A 22,230-nucleotide genomic window follows, 5' to 3' on the forward strand; every position below is an offset into this window, starting at 1 on the left:
AAGGGTCTTCCGCTGGAGACGGAAGACCCTAATAATAAGAGAAGAAAATTGAAAAAGAAACATAAGAATAATAGGAGGGCCTTCCGCTGAAGACGAAAGACCCTAATAATAAAATTGAAAAAGAAACATAAGAATAACAGAAGGGTCTTCCGCTGGAGACGGAAGACCCTAATAATATGGAAAAAGAAACCGAACGAAAACAATAAGGCCTTCCGTTGGAAACGGAAGACCTTAACTAAATAAAAGGCCATTAACTTGGATATCTATTTTAGTATTTTATTTATAAACTGTCCGTACATTCTCCAGATAAGTGATGCTGTTGTGTGTTTGTATGCCAATTCATTGAAAACGTAATGGAAGGGCCCTAATAAATCGATTTATTGCAAGGGCATACCCTCAATGTATCTTGTCAAGTTTTTACACATAAACTCTAAAAGCATTAAGATATTTGAAAAGTGCTGCAAACCTCATGAAATCTTGCAAATGAATAAATTAGAGCTATTTTAAAGCAGTTGAGCAGCAAATAATTCAACCTGCAATAAAAAAGGGACTCTGTATAGGTTTGCAGCACTTTTTACAAACTACATATAGTTTTGAAAAGGATTATATAAATAAAAGACTTTTAACTTGGTTATGCCCTTGCAATATTGGAATTTATAGATGATCTCTAAACTGCAAGTATAATTGCTAAGACCATTTGAGGTCGACATCACGTGACAAGTCTAAATAAAAAATCTAAATGTCCCCAACAAGTAGATTTAAACCACATTTATTTTTTTTAAACTTCTTTATATCAGTGAAGTCGTAAAAGTATTGCCCATCCTAATAAAGTATGTATTTTCCTCTTTAGAAATCGCCTTTATCTCCATTTGTAACCTTAATTGTGCTGCGCAGTTTCAGTAAGAAAAGTTACAGCTTGTGGAAGATTAAATGCAATACAGAATGAGTAAAGAGACTAAAACAATATATCCCGATCTTGGAGCTAGGGGCAGAAAATATATTACCTTTTTACGTTATATTTTACGTTTGAGATAGAAATCTTAAAACACAACTTTTTAAGCTAGCCTTTAATTTGTGATTCTCTTTTAAATATAAATATGGTTTTATAATTAGACAGGGACATCATGACTACTTTTATTCACATGTATGTATATATGTATTTTTAGATTACTGTCTCTTATTATATATTTTAATTGTAAAGCGCTTTAGAGGACTCAAATCGATAGAGCGCTATATAAATTTTATATTACAATAACAACATTACAATTACTAGAAATATAGTCCTTTTTTAGCTTTATAGATACATGTATTGTCTGTATCACCATGTAGCATTAGATGCATTATAAAATATTGTGTAAACTCTTATTCGATGGATTTTTTCTTCACCTTTATCCTTTGAAATCTTAAATCTTTAATCCTACAACGAATACGTTTACGCTTAATTTCGTGTAGGAAATACGCATATATACGATATGTACTTTACTAAAGGGAATTTATTAGCTTTAAACAAGGATTACAACCCCGTTTCCCTCTCCAATCAACCTTTAATTCGGTAATAACGGATCTCGCATGGTGCTTAGTACCAATACAATGTGTAACAATAGATTATAAATGTTTCGTATCGTACTGTACATTTTCACACGCAACTTCAAATTTACTAATATTGCCTTTCATAATTTTGCCTAAAAAACTCCTAAAATCATAAAATGTAAGTACATAAGTAAACTACATGTGCCAATTTTGATAAGACGAGCACTTATATTTTTAGAACATATTTTTTTTTATACAGACACTCACATTTTGGGATGATTTTGTTGAGACTAGCAAACTAAAAAAAAAGACATTTTAAAGGTTTAAACTAACCACTTTTTGTTCCCTGCTATCATAGATCAGAGGTAATATAATTTAAGTAGTACTTATTTACAACATAAATCATCCCTATTTTTATAAAAAAGTTTGAAACTTCATTCATAAAAAAACAAAATATTTTTATAAGGTAAGGGGTATCAAGATAAAGACAAGTATTAAATATCAAAGTCCATAAAACAATACAAAATAGAAGCATTTCAAACACGGACTTCCAAGACAACGGAGGTGGGATTAGGTGCCATGGAAGAGTAATTATTCCCTGCCGACCGGTAACACCCGCCGTCTGCTCGTTGTCATGATCGGGAAATAACGGAAAATCCGTCGCCAATTCAGTGTATAAATAATGAACTAAAAATAAGTATGAAAAAAACGTCAGTCAGTCAATGATACTGTAAGTTGACAAGGTCATTGTATCAACCACAGAACATACGATACAGCTGATTGTCACAGCTGTTAATAGTATATTTTAATTTGTTCTTACAATTGGTGCGCATTGCTAATTATTCACGTTCGCTGCGTTTCTTTGTCTTGTGTGTCTAGTATGAATGTTTGAGGGATCATGTGATATTGGTTATTTTCGTATTCACACGTGTTTCCGGTTAGGTGGCCTATTGTGACCTTACTGCTGACCAATAACTGGCCTTTTTGATCTTCTTGTTATGCATGTTGTAATATCTGCACTCAGTATATAAGCAATGTACCCACAAATTCTTTTCACCACGATTTTTGCCTTTACGATAGAAGACTGTCACTTTATATCTATCGTATTCTAAGTATTCCTGAAAGAATTTACTTGGAGTTTATTAACTGGATTCCTGTTTAGCTTTAAATTCAGTTTACCTTTATTATAGTTATTATGTAAATGTGTTATATATTTTAATTTTATTAATTGATCCCGACACATAATTTATGTGTTGTTAATGTCTGATTTTAAATGTAAAGTATTTGTCTTATGTGTATTTTGTTGTGAGAGTGTGTTGGATTTAAACCTTGTAAGTTTATTTTGCTATAAACACATTAATAAATACTTGTGCCGAATCCACAAAAGACCCGGTGACATGAAATTCTTTTTTTATTGACTTGTTTGTTAAAAAACTCTTTTTTGTAAATGCTAATACGTAGTGCATGCTCTTGCGTATCGAAACAAGTGAGATCAAATTTTCTAAGCACGAACCCCTTTTCCTGTCTTTTTTAAAAGTAAGGATTAAAAACATTAAACTTTCGAAAAATAAAACTTTATTCTGATTTTTGCAAATTATTCATGTAGGGTAAAATTAAAGAAATTTCCGATTATTGTAATTATTTAAAGTTTCTTTTCTGACATTTAAAAAATTACCCTTTATAGGTAAGAATGAAAAATGTTAAACTTTTTACTGCACAGAATGTAATAAACACATCTAATTCTATGAATGCGCATATCTTTGCTCTAGTAGCCTTAGAACATTTTAATAAATATATTTATTGCTTTCCTTTAAGGACAGATGATACAAACAAAATATGCATGCCTGGATTGGAATATATTTTTTGGACTTATTTAATTGAACTTGATGCAAATAATAAAGAATTGTAAACCTTCTATAAATATGTTCAGATTCCTTTCCCCCTGACACAATCCTTGATAATCTATACAAATATTTTCACTTTAAATTGCATGTTTGTTAAAATATACATAAAAAAATTCAAAAGTGCGCTGTGAAACATGTCCATTTTACTCATTAAAACGTCATGATGATTGAAATTGCCTTTGTTATTTTCAGTTATTTTAACAAACATTTGTATCATCTGTCCTTAATACGTTTTTTTTTCCACTCAAGAACTCTTTAGAATTAGAGGCTTGTTGTTTGCATGTTTATGGTACGTTAGTCCCAGAAATCCCGAGAGATTTGTGCATTCTCCGACTTTTCCACAAAAGAACGCACTAAGAACTATAACTCTTCAATAATGGAAATAGAATGTATTGGGATAAAACGGTTTGTATTATTAACGTAAGGTATAGTATAACTTTGATTTCGTTATTTCAGCTTAAAAGTTTTGGAAATTAACACTTAATATTATAAGGTTGCCTGATCTATCCCGTGTGATTTCACCTATCAAGAATATTCCTACCAAAACGAATGTTTTAGCGTAAAGAAATGGTAAAGAATCATTATTCTATGGGGTCATTTTTGTAAAATGTGCACGGAGCGAGAAAAACGATCCAAGGCCATAATTTCTGCAAAAAAGTGGGTTATTTTTCTACGTAAAAGATTGAGCAGGGTGTCAAATTTCTACGTAGAAAAATAACCCGCGGTCCATTTCGGTTTTCTCCGACCATTGAAATGTAAATATATTATTAATAATTGGAGTAAGGGGTATGAATAATTATTGGATAATTTCTAAGAGCGTAAAAAGGCATAAACGACTAGAAATAATCTGTAGCTCTCTGCTTTATCTCTCCTACATCTCTCAAGTAAAGAGCTACGTACAGTTCTGTAGCTAATTTGAAATGCACGAGATGTTCTATGTTATTTTCCATTGGCCCGCCCCTGGACGTCAAATTTTGCTATAAAAATAATTCCATGAACACGAAACAAATTTAATAAATGTTTAATTACTGTATGTAGACCTTTCAACTGCCGCTAGGGTTCGCTGAACTGAACGAAAACTCTTTGCTGAAACTTGTTTAGAGCAGGTCCGAGATATTGAACTGTTATTACACAAGTCATTTTTAGCATTTCCACCAAGTGTTTCTTTGTCGTCAGTAGATCCAGTGGTTTTAAAATTTAGTACTAATGTTAAACTTATTTAACTATATAGTTTAGGACAATCTTATTAAAATTAGATGTTAGATCCGCTTGCATACTCGCTACACTAACATCTAGCATCATCACATAGAGGGTCACGTCAGAGGTCAATATCTATCAACCAATCAAATTGGCACTGGCAAAATCATCAGATATTTGTTAATGCAATCCAAGGGAATAAGTCTAGAGTTGTTCCAAATTTGACCTCTGACGTGACCCTCTATGGGATGTTGTTAAATGTTAGTGTAGCAAGTATGCGAGCGGATCTAACATCTAATTTTAATTAGATTGAGTTTAGGACACCGTTTAATTGCATATAAGAACATTTTTTAATTAAAATAAAAAGTGAAATCTATCTTCCTTTTTAGTTCTAACCTAATTTAATTTTCATACTTGGTCGTTCTTCTTCGTGCTTAGCAAAAGAACTAATATAATTAATTGTTGCATTTAATTGTAAAAATATTTATGTTTATATAGTAAGCGCAAAAGTGCGCATTCAAAAAACATGACATTATATTTTCATCTTCATAATAATTGTCAAAAAGAGTTCAAAATAGTGAATATAGTCTGTTCCGCATTCATTTTACACTGTTATTTGAGGTAAAGAGAAGACATTCTCCTTCTTTTGGTCAACACTTTCACCTCTACTAATGTTATGTGATTTAAATTCAAAACACGTGATTTAGGTTTACCTATTCAAGGGTTATATGGTAGAACCGGTTTTACAAATAAAATTGGCAGTAAACAGGAAATTGCTATAGTCTGTTTCTTCTGAAAACATGCCCTGTAAAAATGTGTTTCCAGACCTTTCTGACAGACTTTCATGATTTTCAACAGAAATAGGTGGCTTAAAGGGGGGAGGGGGTAATAACAATTAATATATCTTTGTCAGTCATGAGTTGACCCTACATAACATTCTGATTACGGAGCTAATGCTCCATCGACTAAGCAACCATGAATTAAACATTTCTTTACTGGCAATTGTGTCTCTAATTTCATTTCATAAGTTATTAAAACATAAATTCCCCATAATTATTCTCTTGTGTAATATATTTCGTCTATCATACCTACAGAGTATGTTTTTCTTAAATATTTTCTATGAATATGTAAAGAAATATCTTAGGATCATCCTAAGTCCCCCCTCGACGCGTTTTTACTTATACCTAAGGACATGTATCAAAGTGGTATTGTAAATTAGGCCTTTGTCTCTAAATGCTGTTTTCTCAGCAAACTATGGGGAAGAATCCCCATTAATACTAAAAGGTTTTAAAGTTTTTCGTGAAATTTATTTGTCAGATTCAAATGGGGTATGAGTTAATATAACTGTGATAAAATTCCAATTTCCTTGAGATTCAATCTGGCCTATTGCTTAAATTGATATTATTCTTTCATTGAAGAGCGTAGGTTTTGTCTCATTAAATTGAAAATTTTTCTTACTATGTGATGCGTACGTTCATAGAATGGAATGTTTGACTGATCAATATCATAAAACAATTAACTCGAACGCTTTCAATTGTGGATATTTCCAACATCTCGAACCGCAAGCAGAAATATTCCAGGTCAGTAAGGGGTAAGCAAATTTTATCATGAAAGTTAGCTTAACAAAAACTTTAGCTAGAAATATGTCCAAAGGACATAAATGCCTCGAGGGTATATTATTAGTGGAACAAGAAAATTTGCATTAGTGTATGAAATTTGATCAGAATATATTGAAAAGTGATAAAGTTGAATTACTTACATCAGTATGTATCAGCATATGAAGTTTGACGCTTATTTCTTTAAAGTTAGGTCAAGGTTAAAGGAAAAAGGTAAAAATGTTGATTCAGTTGAAAAGCTCTTATCACTTTGTATCAGCATATGAAGTTGAGAAAATATTATGAATGGTTTACTGTATCTAAAACTAGCTTAAACACATGATAAAAGTGAGATCAAGGTCAAAATGAAGGTCAAGGTAAAAAAAGTTGATGCAATTGAATTGCTTATATCAGTATGTACATGTATTAGAAAATGAATTTTGATACTAATTTAGGGAAAGTAAAGTCAAGGTCAGAGGAAAGGTCAAGGTAAAAAATGTTGATGCAGTTGATAATTTCTCATCAATTTTGTATCAACATACAAAGTTTGATAAACACATCTTGAATGGTTTTTTGAAAACTGCCTAAAACACAGTTTAATAAAAATGAAGTCAATGTCAAATGAAAGGTCAAGGTAAAAAAAATATTGCAGTTGCATAGCTCTCATCAGTATTTTTCAGCATGTGAAGTTTGATAACACTATTTTGAAAGGTATGTTAAAACTGAGCTAAACACTTTTCATGGAAAAAGAGGTCAAGATCAAAAGAAATGCAAAGATCAAAGCATGTTAATGCAGTTGCATAGCTCTCATCAATATCTATGCGTCTATAAAGTTTGATGAAAATATTTTGGACAGTTTCTTTCAAAATGAGCTTTTACCTGAGCTAAAGGCAAATTTTCACGGAAGGGCAAACAGAAGGACAAAAGGACAGAAAGACGGTAGTACGGAAGACATGACAAACTTTTACCTTAAATTTTACCTTTAATAACAGTAGTTACCTTAACTTTTCATATAGTGTCTATTGCCTTTTAATAATAAATAAGACCAATATTAAGATAAACAATAGAAAACAAAGAAGTAAACCAATGGGAAAAGAAAAGAATGTAGTATAATTAAAGAAGAAGGAGAAAAATATACAGAACACCAAGTTAAAATTTAAAAAAAAAAACCAATTAAACAGTCACATGAAGGACTTGCTGAAATTCATTCATCTTAGTTCTGTTGCAGATAAACATGATATATTTTGTTCAAAAAAGTCCACAAAATGAGCTAATCAATTGACGCTAAAATAACTTTTTAAAACTATTTCAGTGACTGTTAACCAACCATTATTTGCCTCATCTTTTAATCGCAATTCGACTGTTAAAAATCTATCAACGACTGAGGAAAACTCACATGTATGTATGAATACAAGGCAACATGAATTGTTCGCCAGAATTTATATTCGCGAATAAAGGTAGGTCGAAAACTTTTCGATATTTCTCACAAGTGAATAGAGGTTGGTTTTAGAATTATTTTATTGATTTAATTCGATTCATGGAGTTGATATATGCATGTTACTCACCTGATATCGGTGTCCTCCACGTGCTGTATTCACCAACTGGAAGAAAAAAATGGTACATGAATAATCAAGAAATAAATCAATATAACATTCAATAGTCTATCTCATAAGTCTAAAACCAGTTCAACTACCTTAACGTTTGAAAAAGACATAGAATCTAGCTAACGAAAGATAGGAACCAAGATACCTGTACGTTATCTAATTCTTCTTGATGAAGGATATGGAAACAACGAACAGCACTCAATCTCAATGGCCACTAAACAAACATACAAACCAAGAGCAGAGCAAACACGGACCCCCGAAACACCAGAGGTGGGATCAGGTGCCATGGAGAAGTGAGCATCCCCTGACGACCGGTCACACCCGCCGTGTGCTCGTTGTCATAATCAGGAAATAACGGAAAAATCCGTGGTCAATTCAGTGTATAAATAATGGACTAACAATTGGTATGAAAAACGTCAGTCAGCATTTCATTCAATGATAAATTGTATTTGCTGACAAGGTCATTGTATCGACCATAGAATTTACGAAATGATGACTTTAAACGAGACTGTTGATATTCTTGTTTCATCAACTTGCTTGTCAATAATTTACCTCGTTGAAGAAATTGTTCATACGTAGAGCATGCTCTTGCGTATCGAATCAACTGAGATATAAATACTCCGTATGCAGGTGATGAAGGTATATTGCTGCATAAGTAAGGGAAGTTGACGATAGAAAAGTTAAAATCATCACGTTTATCATATAGTTTGGTTGTTAGATTACCATTAGTGTCTTTTTCAAGTAAAATATCCAAGTATGAAGCAGAGGTGTCGGACTCTGTGGTATCTTTTATCTCAAGCTCACCAGGATATATCGTGTCGACGTAGGAATGGAAATTATCATTATTAATTTACAATACGTCGTCGATATATCTAAATGTCAAGTTGAAGGCCACAGGAAGTGTTTTCTTCTTTTCACGCAAAAGATTTTGCATTAATTCTGCTTTATATGAATATAAAAATAAGTCTGCTAATAACGGAGCGCAATTTGTACCCATGGGAATTCCAATAGATTGTTGGAATACCTGGTCTCCAAAAACCACATAGATATTGTCAATCAGAAACTCAAGCATCTGATATATTGTCCTGAGTTCATTTGGCTTTGTTTGAGTCTGAATAATGTTTATGCAAACAAATATTTGTCATAATAATATGATATAGGATGAGTAATAGCCCTAAAAATGAAAACAAAAACGTGTGAATATCCTCAATATCGTAAATATTTTGCTCAGTCTATAGCAAGATATTGAACCTCAACCCTAGAGAGCGGTGATCATGATATGTAAATATTTTCCTCTTTATTATTTGATGTCCAAGAAAAACACACATTAAAATATAATTTATTTCAGTCAAACAGAAACACATACATATCTTTCAACAATTCTAGAATACGTACTACCCGAAATTCTAGGGCGCTTAAAATATGTGATATGCATTCTTTTGAAATAAAAAAAATCAAACCTGAAGAAGTTAAGTATTTACGTTATGTATTCATGCCTTTCTAAGGCAGCAATGTCACCTGCATTTATGGTTTTTATTGAATCGATATGTCAGTGGATGTTCTACGTAAAACTGCGTATGATACTAAGTATAATTTAATTCTCAATTAAAACAAGCTATTGACAAATTAGATAAGGAAATGTTTTGCATATTTTATTATCTTATTTTCTGCACATTCCTAATCAAATTTTGATCCCTAATTGGTACTACATGGAAATCCTTTTAACAAACCCTAGCATTCATTTTCCCATATGTCGGCCTCCACTGACCTATTGTGATTATAATTTTGGTACTGATTTGAATTTACATTCACTTTATATAAAAGTTGCATAAAACTATAAAGCAGGTTAAAGCATTCCTTTTCTAAATCGATTTAACAACTTTCCTTATCATTGTTAAACTGTTAATCTTCTTTTGTGTCTCTATTCTCCTTCAGTTGCAGAAATTTATCATGCAGAAAATCAAATGTAAGAGGGAATTTACCATCTGACGATTGACGCGTAAAACATATGTCAGACATGCAGCAAGACAATGAGAACGATATGAGAACGATATGGAGATAAGGAACAATATTCAACATCAAAGTCCATAAAACAATACAAGAATAGGAGCAGAGCAAACTCGGACCTCCGAAACATCAGAAATAGGATTAGGTTTCATAGAGGAGTGAGCATCCCCTGTTGAGTGCTCACACCTGCCGTGTACTCCTTGTCATGATTAGAAAATAACGGTTAAATCCGTCGTCAATTCAGTATATAGATAATGGACTAGCAATTTGTATGAAAAACGTCAGTTAGCATTTGCTAATTGACTCAATGATTAACTGTATTTGTTGATAGGGTCATTGTATCGACCTTAGAACTTACAAAATGATGACTTTAAAAGAGCTTGTTAATATTCTTGTTTCATCTTTCTTTCTTGTATTTTTGTACGAACTATTGCATACAGCGTATGTATGTATGTATTACATGTATGTACAAATACAAGGCAAGATAAATTGATTGCCACAATTTGTATTCGCGAATAAAGGTAGGTTGGAAACCTTGTGAATATTTCTCACAAGCGAATAAAGGTTGGTATTTTGAATCAATTTATTGATTTATTCGATTCATGGAGTGGATATATGTAAGTTGCTCACCTGGTGTCTGTGTCCTCCACCTGTTATAATCAGCCACTGGAAGAAAAAATGGTACATGAATAATCAAGGAATAAATCAAAACAACATTCAATAGTCTATCTTATAAGTCTAAAATCAGCTCAACTACCTTAATGTTTGAAAAAGACATAGAATCTAGCTAACGAAAGATAGGAACCAAGATACCTGTACGTTATCTAATTTCTCTTGATATCTTGTCCTGAGTTCATCTGATTTTGTTTGAGTAAGAATAATGTTTATGCAAACAAATATTTGTCATAAAAATATGATATGTTGATGCAGTTGATAATTTCTCATCAATTTTGTATCAACATACAAAGTTTGATGAACACATCTTGAATTGTTTCTTGAAAATTGCCTAAAACACAATTTAATAAAAGTGAAGTCAATGTCAAATGAAAGGTCAAGATAAAAAATATTGCAGTTGCATAGCTCTCATCAGTATTTTTCAACATTTAAAGTTTGATAACACCATTTTTAAAGGTATGTTAAAACTGAGCTAAACACTTTTTATGGAAAAAGAGGTCAAGATCAAAGGAAGTGCAAAGATCAAAGCATGTTAATGCAGTTGCATAGCTCTCATCAATATCTATGCGTCTATAAAGTTTGATGAAAATATCTTGGACAGTTTCTTTCAAAATGAGATTTTAACTGAGCTAAAGGCAAATTGTGACGGAAGGGCAAACAGAAGGACAAAAGGACAGAAAGACGGTAGTACGAAAGACAGACATGACAAACTTTTACCTTAAATTTTACCTTTAATAACAGTAGTTACCTTAAATTTTCATATAGTGCCTATTGCCTTTTAATAATAAATAAGACCAATATTAAAATATACAATAGAAAACAAAAAAAGTAAACCAGTGGGAAAAGAAAAGAATGTAGTATAATTAAAGAAGAAGAAGAAAAATATACAGAACACCAAGTTCAAATTAAAAAAAACAATTAATTAGTCACATAAAGGACTTGCTGAAATTCATTCATCTTAGTTCTGTTGTAGGTAAACATGATATATTTTGTTCAAAAACGTCCACAAAATGAGCTAATCAATTGACGCTAAAATAACTTTTTAAAAATATTTCAGTGACTGTTAACCAATCATTATTTGCCTCATCTTTTATTCGCGATTCGACTGTTAAAAATCAATCAACGACTGAGGAAACATTACATGTATGTACGAATACAAGGCAACATAAATTGTTCGCCACAATTTATATTCGCGAATAAAGGTAGGTCGCAAAACTTGTGGATATTTCTCAAAAGCGAATAGAGGTTGGTTTTTAGAATCATTTTGTTAATTAATTCGAATCATGTAGTGGATATATGTATGTTGTTCACCTGATATCTGTGTCCTCCACGTGCTGTAATCACCAACTGAAAGAAAAAATTGTACATGAATAATCAAGAAATAAATCAATATAACATTCAATAGTCTATCTTATTAGTCTAAAATCAACTCAACTACTTAAACGTTTGAAGTAGACATAGAATCTAGCTAAATAAAGCTAAATAAAGAAAGGAAGCAAATTACCTGTACGTTATATAATTCTCCTTGATATCTTGTCCTGAGTTCATCTGGTTTTGTTTTAGTAAGAAAAATGTTATGCAAACAATTATTTGTCATAACAAGAGGCCCACGGGCCTTATAGGTCACCTGAGTATTATGTTACAACTTTCAAACAATCAAATTTGGTTCGTGTTTTAAACCAGGGGCCATGAAATTCACAATCCACAATTTTGAAAGAGGCACCATTGCTTTTCATAATTAACTTTTCATCCTTACTGTATTTACTTAATACCCACAGGTAGATAAGTATAACAAAGAGAAAATGCACTTCCACTTTATACCCAGTTGTGCACCTTACCCCAAAGGAACCACTGACCCAGGGGCCACATATTTCAAAATTTTGAAAATTTCATCATGGTTGATTAATACCAAAGAGCTGATTTCAAAGCATTGATTTATTTTTAGACTATGTACCCCCCCCCCCCTCTGACCCAGGGTGCATAAAAAACTACTTTGCTAGGTGCATCTTTCCTCATCATAAATATATATACTTGGATCATTGGTATAAAACCCAGAAGAAAAGGAAAATATTTTCAAAGAATTAATGTATTTTTACTATATTCAATCAATAGAGCCCCAACCTAACACCAGAACCCCTGACCCTGGGGCCATAAAATTCACAGTTTTAGAAGAGGCACTCTTGCTCATCATAACTATGTACTCAATTAGTTTATTTAATACCCAGAAGCAGAGAAGAAGATTTTCAGAGAATTTATGCATTTTCACTATATAATCAATAGAGCCCCCCCCTCCTAACACCAGAACCCCTGACCCTGGGGACATTAAATTCACAACTTTGGAAGAGGCCCTCTTGCTCATCATAACTATGTACTTAGTTCATTTAATAACCAGGAGCAGAGGAGAAGATTTTCAAAGAATAAATGCATTTTCACTAGATAATCAATACAGCCCCGTCTTACACTAGAACCCCTGACCCTGGGGGCCATAAAATTCACCATTTTTAAAGAGGCACTCTTGCTCATCATAACTATGTGCTTAGTTAGTTTATTTAATACCCAGAAGCAGAGGAGAAGATTTTCAAAGACTAATGCATTTTCACTATTTAATCAATAGAGCCCCAACCTAACACCAGAACCCCTGACCCTGGGGCCATAAAATTCACAATCTGGAAGATGCACTCTTGCTCATCATTACTATGTACTTAGTTAGTTTATTTAATACCAAGGAGCGGAGAAGAAGATTTTCAAAGAAATCACAAAGAAATGCATTTTCACTATATAATCTATATAGCCCAACCCTAGCACTAAATCCCCTGACCCCAGGGCCATGAATTTTACAATTTTGGTAGAGGACTCAATGCTCATTAAATTCATGCCAACAGTTTCCCTGATTGATGTCCAGGGGTAAGGAATAAGATTTTTAAAGATTGCAATAATTTTAGTGGTTTTGGCCCCACAACTCAGGCCCCAGGGGGGCGAGGACCATGAAATTCACAATTTTTGTTCCCCTTCACCCATAGATGCTTTATACTAGATTTGGTTGAAATTGGTTCAGTGGTTTCAGAGAAGAAGCTGAAAATGTTCAAATGTTAACATACGACACACGACGCACGACACACGACGCACGATGACGGACGAAAACGGATAGCAATAGGTCACCTGAGTTACTCAGGTGACCTACAAATATGATATGGGATGCGTAATAGCCCTAAGAATGAAATCGAAAACATGCGTGAATATCCTCAATATCGTTGATATTTTGCTCAATCTACAGCAAGATGCTGAACCTCAACCCTAGAGAGCGGTGATCATGATATGTAAAATTCTCCCTCTTTATCATTTGATGAACCAGAAAAACACACATTAAATTTTAAATTATTTCAGTCGAACAGAAACACTTATATCTTTCAACATATTTAGAATATGTACTACCCGAAATTCTAGGACGCTTAAATATGTCATATGCATTCTTTTGAAATAAAAAAAATCAAACCTGAAGAAGTTAAGTATTTACGTTATGTATTCATGCCTTTCTAAGGCAGCAATGTCACCTGCATATATGCTTTTTATTGAATCGATATGCCCCTGGATGTTCTATGTAAAACTACGTATGATACTACGTATGATTTTATTCTTAATTGAAACAATCTATTGACAAAGAAGATACGGAAATGTTTTGCATATTTTATTATCTGATTTCCTGCTCTTTTCTCATAAAATTTTGATCCCTAATTGATACCGCATGAAAATCCTTTGAACAAACTCAAACATACATTTTCCCATATGTCGGCCTCCACTGACCTATTGTGATAATAATGTGGGTACTGATTTGAACATACAATCACTTCATATAAAAATTGCCTAAACCTATAGGTTAAAGCAGAACAGTCCATTTCTCAAATCAATTAAACAACGTTCTTTGTCATTATCATTGTAAAACTCTTAATCTTCTATTGTGGCTCTATTCTCCTTCAGTTGCAGACATTTTTCAAACAAAAATTCATATTTCAAGAGGAAAATAACCATCAAACGATTGACGCGTAAAACATATGTGAGACACACAGCAAGACACTGAGAACTATACGAGAAAGATATGGAGATAACGAACAGTATTCAAGCTCAAAATTCAATAAAACAATAGAATAAGAGGAGCAGAGCAAACTTGGACCTCCGAAACATCAGAGGTAAGATCAGGTGCCATGGAGGAGAGCATCCCCTGTTGAGCGGTCACACCCGCCGTGTACTCCATGTCATGATCAGGAAATAACGGCAAAATCCGTCATCAATTCAGTATATAAATAATAGACTAGAAATTAGTATGGAAAACTTCAGTTAGCATTTGACTCAATGATTAACTGTATTTGTTGAAAGGGTCATTGTATCGACCTTAAAACTAAAAAAACATACATTTAAACGAGCTTGTTAATATTCTTGTTTCATCAACTTGGTTCTAGAGCAGACTGTCCAACCACTGCGCCTCGCTGGCAATTCTTCTAATGAAAATGTTTCTTAATTATCACTCGGTTTACTTTTTTAAATGTCATTTATTCTGCAGTCTGTACAGAACCAGCTAGCTTAGCAATATACTGTTGTCAGAAATTTGGGCTTTTTAGACATATTCCAACTTAAAAATATTTTCAGAGAAGCCTGTGGCTCACTTTTTTCTGAAAAATGTCATTTTTAACAAAACAATTTTTTTGACATGTTTAAAATGTTGTTTAACCTGTGGACTGAACAGAAGACCGGGGACCTTGCACCATTACATTTATTATAGTTATAGTCCTCTTTAACGTTTTATGCTCTTAATAATGAAACAGCACTTTAAGTAAAATTATCAATTTCACCATATTTTCGGTATGGTTTTACTTGATCTTCAAAAAGCATTTGACACAGTTGATCATGGTATTTTGTGTGAGAAACTTAGTGCTATTGGTATTTAATCAATCGAATTGTTTAAATCATATTTGAGCAACAGGAAACAACTTGTAAAATTAATAATAATAATACAAATTCTACATTATGCGATGTGACACGCGGAGTACCTCAAGGAAGTTTGCTTGAGCCTCTTTTATTTTTAATTTTTGTCAATGACTTACAGTCTTGTATAGACTTAGAATGTAAAGTACTTTTATATGCTGATGATACTGCTCTACTTTTTTCCCACAAAGATCCAAATGTTATTTCTAAAAAACTCTCTTGTATGTTATAACTCTGTCAAGATTGATTAGTAGACAATAAGATTTCCCTACATTTGGGTAAAACGGAGAGCATTTTATTTGGTACTCGAAGAAAACTTGATAATCTTAATCTTGAATCTTTTTCCTTATTTTGCAATGTAGTCAGAATTGAAACAAAATATGTGTGGAATATTTGGGTGTATTTTTAGATAATGTACTCTCTGGTGAAAAAAAATGTTGAAAATATTATCAGCAAGACAAATCAGCGACTGAAATTTCTTTTTAGATATAAATATTTATGTTCAGCTTTAATCCAGTGTCATTCTGACTATGCTTGCTCTTGTTGGTATGAAGGTTTAACAAAAAATATGAAAAATAGACTACAAGTTGCTCAAAATAAAGTTATCAGGTTTATACTCAATAGCCACCAAAGAAAGATAATTACTTTTGACGAATTTGAAAAAGTATAGGCTTCTTGAATGAATGTTAGTAATAGAGTTTCTCAACTCCGACTTAATCATGTGTTTAATATTTTTCATGAGAAATGTCCAACTTATTTATCTGAACATTTTTTTTCAAAACTCTACAAGAACAAACCAGAACAACTAGGTCCAGCAAGTTGAACTTTTTTATCCCAAGAATTGTTAAGTCAGAGTCGGAAACTTTCTATTCCAATGGTATCAAGGAGTGGAATTCACTTCCAGATGAGATAAAATCCATCAAAAACAAAGGTCTTTTCAAAAAAGAATTAAAAAAAACACCTTTTATTTAAAATGCGCTCAATATCTGAAAATGAGTTTTTATACCATTAGTTTCTTAAAACATACATATTGTCTTATTTATTTATGTTTTATTTATCATTATTCATATCATATCATTTGGTGCTAAGTAGGTTAATTACTATGAGGACCCCATTGGAAATAAGCACATTATTGGTTTCATGGGTCATCCTCAGGTACATGGCTATACTTAGTACAAAACGTATATAGTTACCCGGTATTCTCTTTTAGATATACTGAATTAAGTGTTTATCTTAAGTACTTGTTTTTTATGACATAATGCTAGTGTTTTATTAATTACAATTGTATTTTTTATGAAATTATGATTTCTTTGGATTCCTGCCAGCTTTGTTCTTATATGTCTATCTTATGCTACATATATGACATGTGCCATTTCCTGAATAAACAAACAAACAAATACAAATATATGATGTTAAAAGTTAACTTTTTAATAAAAGGTTTTTAATTGCTGTGAAACACGCGTTATTGTTAGAAAAACGTTGTAGTATAAAAATATTATCAATGTAGTCGTAAAATAGATATGCTTATTCTTTTTTGATAAACAAAAACCATTATAATAATATGGATTTTATAAGAAAAAGATGCTGACTTATAGAAGATATAAACAACGGGGACACAAACATATATTTTTTTCCATTCCAAGGCGATTCCATGTAAAATAGTTAAAACAATGCTAAGGTATGTGGACGTATTGCATAAATACACTCATATTTTAAATTGCAATTCAAGACTAAAATATATCTGCGTGTATTTTTTTATGGTGATATTAAGAAGACTTCTATATGTATCCGTAGACATGTCCCGACAATGATTGTACTCGGACAAGATGAGAGGAATCGATTTTGTTTATAAATGATACTATCATTTTTCTCCATTTGCTAAAAAAGCACTACATATACATCTCTCAATTGAACAAAGAAAATCAAACCTCAACCATAAGTAACCAATGGTATCGGAACTACATTTGTGCATTGATTAGTTGTTGATTCTGTAAGTACAACATTATTTACAATAAATGAACACATACACATACGCACCCTCACACACACCCTTCCTTATTATGTATGTCATAAAAAGTTTTTGAATCCAAAAACACTATAAAAATAAACGATATATATTTACGTGAAACAAGGATCTTGTATTTCAGTAGACTTAAATAGAAAGAAAATATTTTTAAAGAAAAACAAAATATAATGTTAGTTGATTTTTTAACCCTTTTGAAAGTGAATTTCTGTTCTGTTTCAGCATTGCGGAAACCATATGGAATCGAAATAAATAGTTTCCTGAAACTGAAATCTACTGAAGCAAAAAAGTATTGTAACATTGAAGTTTAAATTTAATTAACTATTATTTGGTTTATGGTTTGCATTGCAAAAATCATACAGGAATGGTTCATTAAGGTTCCCATACAGTTTCATTTTACGGAAACTGGAATTTTCATCCAGTATCTTTTATATAGCAAAAGCTAATATAAGACTGAAATAAAGAGGTGCCAATTTACATAAATTCTTACTGTGCATTCTTCGAATAAGCTCCAACTCCCCTTCTATATTAGATTTGCTATTCCTTAGGATCCCAAGCTCCCCCTCCACTGATTCTATACTGACACCAACCTCTGTGATACCATGATCCCTCTCCTGCAGTTCACCTTTGACATCAGTCTCTGTGACATCATGCCCCCTCTCCTGCAGTTCTCTACTGACACCAGCCTCTGTGACATCATGCCCCCTCTCCTGCAGTTCTCTACTGACATCAGTCTCTGTGACATCATGCCCCCTCTCCTGCAGTTCACCATTGACATCAGTCTCAGTAATACTATGCTCCTTTTTCTTTGAGTCACTATGAATATCACTTTCTGATTTACTATAATCCGTTTCCGCTGGTTCAAAATTGACACCATATTTCTTATCATTTGGTTCATTAAGGACTCGAGTTTCAGTATCATCAATTTCCACTTTATCTCCCATTGTTTCACTACTAACGTAAACCTTGCGGATATAATATTTTATTTCTTCATTTTGACTACCTTCATCACTCTGCGTGATATCATTTTCGCTCTCGTTTTGTTTACTACTGGTGCCTGTTTCATCTCCCTTTGTAGCCCCTATGAGAAGAATATTTCAATGAATACATTGTAAGTTTCTGTTGTTGATTTATTTTTATTGTTGTTATCTAATCGATTTCAGATGTAGTGGAATATTTAGTCCACAGCTTCAGGTAAAACATTTTTAACTGCAACTATGGACTACACATTCCACTAGAATTTTTTTCTTTCCCCTAATATTACATATAATGAAATTTAATTTAAAAAAATATTACATATTCAAGATACCTTGGACAACTTTCTCCTCTGTTTCCATCAATAAGTTTTCTTTTTCAGCTGAAATATAGAAATATTATCAATAATTGGCTGGAAAATACTTTATTTTCAAGCATTAATATATTGGTGTTCATTTAAAAAATGTCATTTTATAATTTGCGAGACGGTTTTTATTATTCTTGTTTTTTTAAATTGAGACAATTTTCTATATTTGAAAACAAACTATTAATCAGACTGACTAGTAAACTCTTGAATACATGTAAGGCATAATAGAACAACATACTCAAAAATTCCTTTCTTTCTTTTCTTTTCTGTTTGTGCATTCTCTTCCATACAACCCTCACAATTATCAACAGCAGTATAAGACCCAGTACAGCAACAACAATGCCCATAATTGCCCCAATGTGTGCTGAGTCATCTTCTTGGAATTTGGTTGTATGAATATTCTTTGCTGTTGTGTTGTATATTACATGATTTGTTGTGGACTTGGATATAAATTTTTCCGCTGTTTCTTCAGTAGATATATCCCATGTCCTTTTTGGGGAAAAATAATTTTGTTAGAAACTCCTTACTACATGCAGAATGATTTTTAATTCAAACCAATAAATACACTATTACTTACGTATTTGGACATGATGGATCAGCAAGATAACAACGATGTTCTGTACTAATGTTTTGACAAGCAGGGTCTGATATAAATCATAATAAATAAGAATTAAATTTAATCAAATATCAAAGTCATACTTTTGATAAGTCTAACTATGTCAGTATAATATTTTTTTAAGAAAAAAATGGTCCTTACATTTGTAGATTTCGTTACTGCGGAAGTCTACATCAGGACAGCCAGAAACAAAATTGGAACATTTGTGTATAAAAAGTTTATCCTCTGCAGTTTTCAAACAATTACCTGAAAAGTATTATAAGACATTTGAAGAATTCTAAACAGAAGGATCAACTCTAATCGTTGTCAAACACTGGCTTAGATTTTGCTTGCTGAAAGAGGAAGTTAACAATATGCTTAAATTAAATGACCGTTGGTACAAAAGAATAAACATATACACACATGTATATACTTAATAACATCCTAAATAAAAATGTCACATTCAAACATCAATATGAACTAGACATATATTACTTTCAGTTCTCATTTCAAAGTTCGATCTAATAGTCCAGAGATTGGAAAACACCATGTGAAAATGTAATGAGTTAAAATATGCAGATTTGATTTTGGGTACGTTTGTTACTTTGAAAAATTACGGACTTTGAAAAACATTTTTAAAGTGCGTTAAAGTCGGGACTAATTCAACGCACTTTGAAAAAAAGTAGAATTTCTTTTCAATATCGACCATATTAACACACTTTGAAAAAAAATTGTGTATGGTTTTTTTTCAATATATTTGCAAATCTTTAGTATGATGAATAATTGAACCTGTTTGATATCTCCTCGGCAAAACAATCACCTCAAGTTGTGAAAGTGATTTTTAAAATTCCATACTTTGAAAATTCTTTCTCTCTTAAATGTTTTACTGTACTTATTTTTTTCATTTTGCATGCATTTTATGTAGACTAATATTTACTGATAGTTTAAAAAAAAAACATACCAGTTATGTACATACATCTATTTGGGTGAAGAGTAGGCATCCCTTCCGGGAAGGGGAGGGGGCTTAGGCACACAAATGCTTTGCACAAATATACATATTATAATATAGGCATTGAAAATTTGGGTTTACCTTGTGGCCAGGGGGTTTCAGGGGGTTTCCTATTTCAAATTGCTACCGATGGTTATGAACAATTTATAAGGGAAAAACAGTTTTGCCGAGAGACCTTCTGCTCGTTTTCTACTTTTTCTCAATGAGGTTATGAGGTAAAATGAGTACATGTATTTTTTTTTTCGAATGATATAGATATTACAAAACGATTCTCTCAATTACTAAAATCTAAGTCTAAAGTTTCTTTGCTATATATGCATGTCTTTTTTTAAAGTGCGTCAAATATCCCCATGGTAAAAAAATATCTAGGTTCACTCTTAACGCACTTTGAAATTGTTTTAAATTGCGTTGACTGTGTCCCAAATTTAAAGCTCTTTTGTTCAAAGTGTGTTGATTTTGTCCCAAGATAAAACACTTTGACTGACGATGGGCCAGATATGAAAAAGAAGACGTTGACACCTTGTCAGAATGGATTAGATGCATCAGATCCATGTTAAAGTCACGTATTAAAAGATTGAGGGGCAATTTGAAAACCATCTATCCTTCTGTGTTCAATAATCCAGAAGTTAAAAAAAGAATTAGATAGATTACATAAGTACGTACTGGTCCCTGCCGATATTGTCTTCGTTTGTAAGGCTCATTATATAAAGAGCTAAAGCCACGAATCATCGAAATATGCCTTAACTAAAAAATCAATGAGAAGTTCAATAAAGATAGTGTAGACTTGTAGCTTTTCCGAACTGTTTTCCTTTTTTAGATATCTATTATACTTTTTCAAGAAGAGACTTGACAGTATGGCATTGTTTTGAATGAAATTACATGAGGAACGTCATTATTTGTAACGCAACGTCATAACATCGTAAAAAGTCCTTTGCAATAGAACATTCTACAGTAACCGCTTACCTTTGTTCACCTAAGCCTTACAATAGTTTTTTTCAGAAATATGTACGTGTATTTTTAAAAGTATTTAATACTTTAATAAGACATATACATGTCACTGCATTATATGGCATTATTATTATCTAAAATAATAAATTCTGAAAAGTTTTCAGATTTTGTGACTGGATAAATAAAAAGTGAAGCCAGGCGCAGTGATTATAAAATCTTTTTCTTAACAAGAATCTGGGCCTATTATACAGAAATAGAATTATCAAAGTGGGTACGTATGTTTTTGTGTATGTGACGAACCCCGATTTATTCGTGCATTTTGACAATAAAATATATGTATCGCAGAATTCGTGAAGTTTTAAAGAAAAGGAGGGGGTTGTAAGTAAAATGAATTTGATTTCAAAGATTTAAAGTATATATAGATTGTAGCTCTAAATTCGAGTTTTTCTAGTTATATTACCAGGTAATTCGTAGTCCGCTAGATAATATTGATATCACACGCATTTTGATTTTGTTTTTTTTTTCTTTTTCTTTCAGGTATTTATCTTGTCCTTTAAGCAAAATTAAACAGTGCAACTTTTTTAATTGATTAACTATCTTTATTTTTCATGTTCTATATCGCTATCGCTTCTATTTTGTCTTTGGGGGGGGTAAGGCGTTTTAATCCTTTCATATTATATTATTGTGTACTGCATTAAAACAAATCTGCGCCTATGTTTATTGTAAAAAAGTATTTTAATAAGCAAAGGATTGTTGCTTGTCTCCAATATCACATCATGTGTGTTTATAAAAAAATATTTAAAATCGCCATGCACATAGTACTA

General features: G+C 32.1%; 1 protein-coding gene across 1 annotated transcript in view; it reads right to left on the reverse strand.

Moving 5' to 3' along the window:
• Positions 1 to 22,230, reverse strand: part of LOC134237683 (uncharacterized) — a gene marked incomplete at its 3' end in the record, with an annotated part of 261,483 nt that overhangs the window by 40,090 nt on the left and 199,163 nt on the right. Inside the window, exons 2-7 of the mRNA XM_062719819.1 lie at positions 19,612 to 19,716; positions 19,432 to 19,498; positions 19,093 to 19,343; positions 18,822 to 18,869; positions 18,003 to 18,593; positions 11,824 to 11,859 (exon numbers count right to left, since the gene is read on the reverse strand). Coding sequence (XP_062575803.1) covers positions 11,824 to 11,859; positions 18,003 to 18,593; positions 18,822 to 18,869; positions 19,093 to 19,343; positions 19,432 to 19,498; positions 19,612 to 19,716 — 1,098 coding nt within the window. The remainder of the gene's footprint in view (positions 1 to 11,823; positions 11,860 to 18,002; positions 18,594 to 18,821; positions 18,870 to 19,092; positions 19,344 to 19,431; positions 19,499 to 19,611; positions 19,717 to 22,230) is intronic.

This window comes from Saccostrea cucullata, unplaced genomic scaffold (genome assembly GCF_032062105.1).
Source record: "Saccostrea cucullata isolate Sc308-1 unplaced genomic scaffold, CSIRO_AGI_Scuc_v1 ctg731, whole genome shotgun sequence".
Lineage (NCBI taxonomy): Eukaryota > Metazoa > Mollusca > Bivalvia > Ostreida > Ostreidae > Saccostrea > Saccostrea cuccullata.